General features: G+C 39.4%; 1 protein-coding gene across 1 annotated transcript; it reads left to right on the top strand.

Annotated features, from left to right (window-relative positions):
- The first annotated feature begins 1,400 nt into the window (after positions 1-1,400).
- On the top strand, positions 1,401-8,406 carry LOC122668830 (UDP-D-xylose:L-fucose alpha-1,3-D-xylosyltransferase MGP4-like). The gene is made up of 4 exons (XM_043865375.1): positions 1,401-1,993; positions 2,667-2,828; positions 6,729-6,944; positions 8,102-8,406. The coding sequence occupies exons 1-4, from the start codon at positions 1,514-1,516 to the stop codon at positions 8,309-8,311; spliced, it is 1,068 nt and encodes a 355-aa protein (XP_043721310.1). The 5' UTR covers positions 1,401-1,513; the 3' UTR covers positions 8,312-8,406.

The raw sequence follows: 8,406 nt of genomic DNA, 5'->3' as shown, positions 1-8,406 counted from the left end.
CTTTAAGGAGCATTACAGTTGCCTTATTAGCGTGTGACCTCTGCTCCTTTTGTCGTCGATTCACCGTACCATCTAATTCCAATTCCTCGTCTCGTTCACAGCAAACTCATTTCACTCGCAATCCCTGCCCGCAGCATCCTCACCCCAGTTGTGAACCCCAAAACCCTACCCTCTTTCAGTGAGTCCTCCTCCCATGAGTCCCATTGCCTATGCCTCCTCTGCAATTCACTTCGGATCCTTCGCTTGCCGTGCCACTATCTCGATTTCCATGGTGTTCTTATACCTGCAATTCATTTTCCCCAATCGATTTTGGGGAAGATGAGTTGCAGGTTTATTTTTTTATCTTTTTTTACTTGTAAGGGTAATTCTGTTAATTCACAGCATATTTGTTGATAGTCACGGACTGATGGAATGGGTGTATTTGTTAATGTTTGTAAACCTTTCGGAGATACAGAATTATTCAAAATTGGGAGGTACAATTAACAGTGAATCTTTTTTTAACAACATAAAGAAGGGTATAAAATGATCATCCTACCACACATGAAAGGCAGAAATCCCACCGTCTCACTCTTGTTGATGCCTCTGCGCACAAACCCATTAGGCCCGGCACTTGAACAGGGGCTACGCTTCCTTCAGGAACCCTCTCCCTTCTTTTTTTATAGGCGCATGTCAAACCGCGCTCGGGGAAATTTATCCAATAAGGAGAGAGAGAGAGAGAGAGGATACGAAACCCGGGAGAGTGACGGTTAGAGCCCTGTAGAACGAGCATTAATGTTTTTGCAACGGCTAACACACACACACAGCACAGGATACTCTCACTCTGTATTAGGTCTCCCTTGTCTCTCGCTGTCTGGCATCGAAGAATCGGATCTGTAAAACGAAAAAGCAGTATCAGGTTCAGATTCTGGAAGCATTGCTCATTTTCGCCCTCGCATCCAATCGTAGGAGCTTGGGAAAAAAGAAATCTGAAATCCAAGTGAGCCATCTTTTCTCGGACTCTTTCGTTCCTGACTCCGATCTCTGATTCTAGGTTTGTTTTGTTTTACATTTTTCGAGATTTCACATTTATTAGCTTCGAATTCTACGTCTCTTTGAAGATCAGAGATTAGAGTGAACCGTGGACGTGAATCTGTTTGCGTGCAATGCGATTTACTGTTCCGAGAGATTCTTCGAATGCTTGATTATTGTCGTTCTCGGTTTCCTGCTTTTTGGAGTTCTGAACGGCTAGTCTGAGATCCTGCCAGAAATTTCATGGCTGAACTCTAGTCAATATGCCTCAAGAGTTGGAAATCAGTTCGTTTAACTGTTAAGGTATTACTACATTGGTTTTATTCATCCCAGCTTTCAACTGAGAAACGTTGCCAAACCCTAGAAATACAAAAATCTCGCTGTAGATCTGCTCTTAGAACTGGAGAAGTGTACGAATCGTTGATATTTTCTCTTAAAAACTGTACAGCTTCGGCGGAGTTAGAGCTTCTGATCATTTGTTTAGTTATATTAGCAGTGTTAAACGATGTCGGCGTTTCTTCATCAAAGACAACAGCAGCAGCTCTTGGAAAATCCCTATCCGATTTCACCTCGTTCTACAAGTGGTCACCAAAGATCTATCCATCCTTTCGGTCGTACTGGTCTGCTGGTTTTGTTGTCTCTTATGGTAGTTTTAGGAGTTCTTTTGCCATGGATGCATACGTCGGATGGTCTTTTTTCACGCAGTGAAGCTTCGATTTCAAAATGGCCGGATTATACGCTTGACGAAGCAGTGGCTTTCGTGGCAAAGAACGGAACCGTTATAGTCTGTGCCGTGAGTCAACCGTATCTTCCTTTTCTAAACAATTGGTTGATTAGCATCGCCAGGCAGAAGCATCAGGAGAAGGTCCTTGTCATTGCGGAGGATTATGCGACTCTTTACAAGGTGAATCAGAAGTGGCCTGGTCATGCCGTGCTGATACCCCCTGCACCCGATGCTCAGACTGCCCATAAATTTGGTTCTCAGGTATTCTTTTTCCTTTTTTTTTAGGTTATAGTAGTTTCCTGCCTCTCTGCTCGTAAGTTTGTTCTCAGTTTCCAACCTATGTTATTTGTTTAATTATATTGTGGTTAATCTCTCTCTCTCTTTCTCTCTAACCTAACATTTGCGTTCACTTGCATGCCATGGTGAAATTGGAGGGCATCAAACCATAATGATTATTTTCAAGTAGTGGAATAGATTTTTTATGAGGTTTTGTATCAGCTCTGCCACTAGGACACTGCATCACAGTGGAGAGCAGGGCCCTGGTAATCTTGTAGATTTAGTTACTTCTCAGAGGGAAAGAGGGAATCCTGATTTAGACCCACTGCTAGTGCAATGTGGTGGCCTCGAAAAGGGCTGAATGCTGTCAATAGCTGAACTGCTGATCTGAAACCTTATGATTGTCAAGGATGAGGGGTAGTTTTCTCCTTTCCAATGATCTGGTTGAAGTCAACAAAATTATCCTTTTAAATGTTGGCAGGATATATCACTTTTACTGTTTAAGTTTCCTACTTTATTGTTCTAGTTTAGCTGTTGCTGAATGATTTAGATTTCTGTACAATGTAGATTCGCCATATTTTTTATATTTTTCTCGATTTATTTCATTTGACAGTGATTCTTCAATTTGATATTTTTCTTGATTATTTCAATTTGACAGGGATTCTTCAATTTTACATCTCGCAGACCTCGCCACCTGCTGCAGATTTTGGAGCTTGGGTATAATGTTATGTACAATGATGTTGATATGGTCTGGTTGGCAGATCCATTTCCCTATCTCCAAGGGTATCATGATGTTTATTTCACTGATGACATGGCTGCAGTACGTATTCCCACATTACATCTAAGATTTAACTTGTTCTAATTGTCAGCTATCCAAAAGGGAGGGGGGGAAGAGAAAAGTGTTAAAAGTAATGCAATTAAGAACAAGGAACACCGATCTAGAGAACCCCCAATTTTTGTACTTTCTTGCTTGCACAATCGGTTGCTCAACTTCATTCTTGGGCAAAGTGATTGGTGCACGGAGTAGAGTGGAAAAGCCTTTCGAATTAAATGGTAGCCAATTTGTGTTTTTCCATCTTTTTTTTGGAGGGGGTGTTGGAAAAAGAAGAGTTAAATTGTGGACAATTATTGAAGTATTTCACAAGATAGTAAATTTTGTAAATATAATGATATGAACCAAGACTAAGCTGTGGGTTGGGTTATGTATGTGTAGGTTCAATGGGTTTTCTTTGTAATGGGCCTCTTTAAGGGCCTATAATATGAATAGAGGCTAGGCATACATGGTTAGTTAAGTAAGTGTCTTTATTTTAGTTTATGTTACCTTATTAGTTAAGGATTGGGTTAAGCATTTCCTTTTTAGTGTTGTAGTCTCTTTTTGAGTCTTCTATATAAGTTTGTAAGGGGATCTAGTCTTCTACACAAATTGTGATTAATGAGATTTTTGGCTTGAGCCCTTTTTTTTTTTTTTTGCTGCTGAGAGACTTAGTGAATAGTGAGAAACTCTAGGATTCGAGAGATTCTGATCTAGGCCTATTGGTGGGAAATCAAATGTCATATCCTATTCTATATTTTCTGTTTTCTTCTCTCAAGTTAGTGTTCTTTCTCCTATCGTTATTGGTGTTTCCTGAGATTGATTTAACTTGGGTTTGGAAGGATTAATCATCATTCTTTATTGCTGTCCATATACTGTTGATGTTGGGAGTTAAATCACAGAAAGAGATAACCAAATAGAGGCTGGCGGCAGCCCTGTTCTGGGCTTGTTTTGTTACTATTGATATTGGCTGTTAAGGGAGTTCTAACCGGCAGATTATCCCCATGACCCATCTTTTGGGGCATTCAAGTACTGTTCTAGAGTGGCCCTCAACCTGGTTATGAACCTGATCAGAACCTCTGATATGGAAATCCAATAAATCTCATATTCTGTCCAACTTAATTTTTCAGATTTGGTTCTTTTAATTAATCTCAATTTGACTGTTTGATTGTCAATATCTTTTGGGAATCTGTTCTACTATTGGGATACTACAGTCCAACAGAATTTAGTATCCAATTGAGTTGTTGATGCATTGTTATTTGAGTTCTAGCTTTTAGGGACCTTACTTGCTAGTTCTGGAAACTTCTACAGTTTACAATCTAACCGTTAGTAACATCATACTATTTTGGGTTGGGTTATAATATGCGTTTGTGTACATTGGTCGAAATATGTCCATCAGAAAAGGTTGATTTTTACCTTATCGTTGACCAAAATTATGTGTTAGGGTTTGCTTGAGGTCCTGATAAAAGGGGTGAGTAATCTGAACGTAGGTTTCATCCTACTTACTCCTCATCAATTTGGTACCAGAGGCCAAAGCTATGGCTACTCTTAAGTTCTAACCCTACAGAGTCTATAAATGATCAGATTTCTATGTACCAACTTGCTGACATGATTAAGAAAATGTCTGATCGAATGGTATCCATGGAGCAACGTCTGGATACAGTGTCACAACGTGTTGATACACTGTCCCCACCTTAGTCCACTCTAGAGGGATCATAGAGGTGAGCATTATCCGGCACCAGTTACATCACAGAACACTAACCGATACCAGGGAAGGTTGCCACAGAAAAACAATGTTTTTAACTGAACCAGAAAACAGCTGGAATTCTAATCAAATCAACACAAGCATGTATCCAGAAATTACAAGAGGTAGAGGAGAAGAGAGCACTGTTCATCCTGGGTTAGACCTTTTAAACTCTAGGAGAGAACCCTTCTGAACTGTAAATAACAACCCTTCCATTATATTGATGTTGAACCGATTGCAAGCTTATTTATAGCTGACAGTCAGGTATTGGACACAATCCTACTCTTACTAGACGTATGAGGAATCACTTATTAAATAAAATAGCAGGTTTTAATCCTACTTTCACTTCTTAAATTAAATCTTAGTTTGGCTCAAACTAAACCAACCATAACTAGGACTGGAATTAACCCCCTAATCTAAATGTCATCGAATTGTAAACAAACTCAGTTTTAAAGCCTATTCTGACTAGGAATTGGGGGAGGGGCAGCTAGACTTAGATTATCCATGTTTCTCAGAATAGACTTACTAAAAATAGTAGACCTTATTTACTGTAAATAGCAATTTTTGACTTGCAAAAACTAGTACAATTCAGAATTCCTATTCTTCACATGTAATGTTTCATCCCTTTGGAGACACGCAGTCACTCTCTTCTTCATGCTAGAGAAGTGTAAGAGCCATATTAGTACAGAAATTCCAAATCAACCTTTTATAGAAGGTAATCAAGCCATGGCAACTCTTGATGAACTGTAGGAATAACCGAATAAGTCATCCTAAAAGAGCCTTGCTTTTCTTAATCTGCTCTAGCAAAATGAGAAGACACCACCAAAATCTGGGAAATTAAAACCAGTATTCATGAAGTATAATTTCTGGGAAATGGCCGTTGAATAGGATTCAATAATGTTCTTGAACCAGATCAGAAAATCAAGCAGCAACTGCCATGTTTCACAGTACTTTGTTCATGTCTTTTCTATTAGTTACTTCACTGCACATCACCAAGGCAAGTCTTACTGATGCAGTTATACACATGTAGGGGCTATTTTTGTAATTTTATTGCAATTAGATATGTTAGCTGTTGTAGGAGTTAGTAGGAGATTGAATAAAGTTCCAAGTCTATTTTCAATTTCTGTTTTAGAATCCAATTAGGAGTCTTTTATTTCTTTATATACTGTGGTGTGTAACCTAAGATAGACAGTTGAATTTTGAATGAAGTTTATCGTGTTGCTGCCAAGAGCTGTGGACTCGTGGGTCCATAAGTTTATTTCTTCTTCCCTAATCTCCTCTTGTTTCAGGTGTGATCCGCCCCTATTCCCACCATTATTCGTTCTCCTTTAAGTTTCTGTTATGCAGATCACTTCCCTTATATTTCTTATGTAATTCTATCCTTCCGCCCTTTATTTCCATTCCATTTTGAACTATTTCAATTTATTGGCTGCTGCCCTGTTTACTACAGTGGTTTGGAATCCAATAGGAATCAATAGAACTCTTTTGTTTCAATTCTGTTTTAATTGAAACCTTAGAAGCTGAATCCATACCTGGGAGAACTCTCTTTACATTCATGTCTAGAGTTAGTTTGATGCCTTTGCATGTATTAAGGGTGTCCACAGTGAACCGAAACAAAAACCATTCATTTAAAGCCGGATCAAAAGGAAACTAATTGGTTTGGTTGTGAACCAGAAAACCGTCTGTTTCAAACCGACTAAAAATTGATAATCCAAATAGAAATCAAATCGAACCTTGATTGGACCAATCCAAAACCTTTATACCCATAAAACTCTTCACTTTTAAGAGTTTAGATTTCTGGTATGTTTATATGGTGTTAATTATAGTTTGTCTTTTAAGACATCCCACTGTTTTTGTAAATTTTATCTTCCTCAATGCTATTACAAAACTTATGGAACAGGATTCAAACCAAAATGAATAAAAATGGGATACCAAACTGAATGCAAACCAGATAGTCGAAACTGAATACAAACTGGATAACCAAAACCGGATACAAACTGAATACAACTATTTCATCATGAACCAAACTGATGAACACCCTTACCATGTATTACTGTGTTGGTATCACCACCCCATCCAAACAAAAAAGGGAGGGGGTGGAAGAATATGTCAAATAGCTCTTTCTAGGGTATGTGACTGATATTTGTTTCCCTTGGCAAAAATAGGTGAAACCCTTGAACCACTCTCATGGATTGCCAGCTCCTGGGAAAAAAGGGCGTACTTATATTTGCAGCTGTATGATTTTCCTGCACCCCACTAGTGGAGCCAAACAAATCATGAGGAAGTGGATTGAAGAACTTCAGGAACAGCCATGGTCAAAGACAAGAAAGTCCAATGATCAGCCCGCATTCAACTGGGCTTTAAATAAAACAGCTGGGCAGGTGTGTTTCTTCTCTTGTTGCCTGTCTTGCTCATATTTCATTCTGATCAAGTCTGTAACACTCTTGTGGGTCGATGCCAAAGATCGGGACTAACACTGTAAGCATGTTTTAAGATTCCTGTGGTTACACACAGATAGGGGTGTCAATCGGCCAGTTCATTCTGATAGAAATCAGTTTCTGTCCTGAACTGGGCCAAGCTGAATCCGAACAGGCAAGACTACTCTTGATTTCGGTCAGTTTGGTCCAGGTTTTATCAGTTTTCTTCACGGAGTCATATCGGTCTTGTACCGGTTTCGTAAATACATACATATATTTAAAAAATGCAATAAAAATTGAACCTTTTCTATTTCTTATCAATTTGGTTTCCAGTTTCTGCTTGTTTTGGAAAAACCCCAACCAAAGCTGAACTGGTATGCATTCAGTTCAGTGTGGTTCAGTCTGAACCAGCCAGCTTTGCTCGGCCCAACCAGTTTGGACTGGAATTTGATGTCCGAAAGCTCAGATGTGGGTTAGGCCCAGTCTCCATTCCAAGATTCCAAACAACCAGGAATTACTGGATTTATGTTAGATGATGTAGAGATACTTGGGCTTCTTGGGAATTGCATCCTCATTTTCATGCTTCAATTGTATAGTCAAAAAAAGCCTGGACCAACCAAAACTGGAAACCAAACTGAAACTAGAAAAACCGGATAAAACTGTTAAGAAATATTATAAAGAAAGCATGTTTTCCCTTTATTCTTAATATATATATGGGGCGCTGTTCTCTGTCCCGCAGTGCAAGCTGTGCCCAGGCACATGGGGATGGGCGCAATGACCACCCTGGCCCCCTGAGTGACAGGCCCATGTGCCTGAGCACAGCCTGCGCTGCGGCACAGAGAACATTATCCCTATATATATATACACCTGATGATGGACTGATAAGAGGTCAAACCTGATGAAAGTACGAACCCAAAACTGAAACCAAACTTTGTTTTGTGGGTTAAGTTACAGTTTGGACTGATACCATATCAAAACTGGTTCAGCCTGACCAAAACCAGACTGAGCCGATCAATTGACACCCCTAAATGATCCAAACAGAGCTTTGCATGAAAATGGATTATTTCCTTGCCTTGCCTTGGGTTCTGCTGATCTTAGAGAGTAAATTTGATAATCTACAGGTGGATCTGTATCTGCTACCTCAGGTAGCATTCCCATCGGGAGGATTGTATTTCAAGAACCAGACATGGGTCCAAGAAACCAACGGATTGCACGTCATTATTCACAATAATTACATCACAGGTTTTGAGAAGAAGATAAAGCGATTTCACGATTTTGGGCTTTGGCTAGTTGATGATCATTCTCTTGAGTCACCACTTGGCAAACTATGATGAGACATTGAGGCATCCATCTTTACAGGACCAAATTGTTCCGGGAGAAAAAAAAAAAGAAAACTATCGCCATTATTTTGAATTGCAGCTACCCC

The sequence above is a fragment of the Telopea speciosissima genome, chromosome 1 (assembly GCF_018873765.1).
Source record: "Telopea speciosissima isolate NSW1024214 ecotype Mountain lineage chromosome 1, Tspe_v1, whole genome shotgun sequence".
Classification (NCBI taxonomy): Eukaryota; Viridiplantae; Streptophyta; class Magnoliopsida; order Proteales; family Proteaceae; genus Telopea; species Telopea speciosissima.
This window is presented reverse-complemented; position numbering and strand designations above follow the sequence as displayed.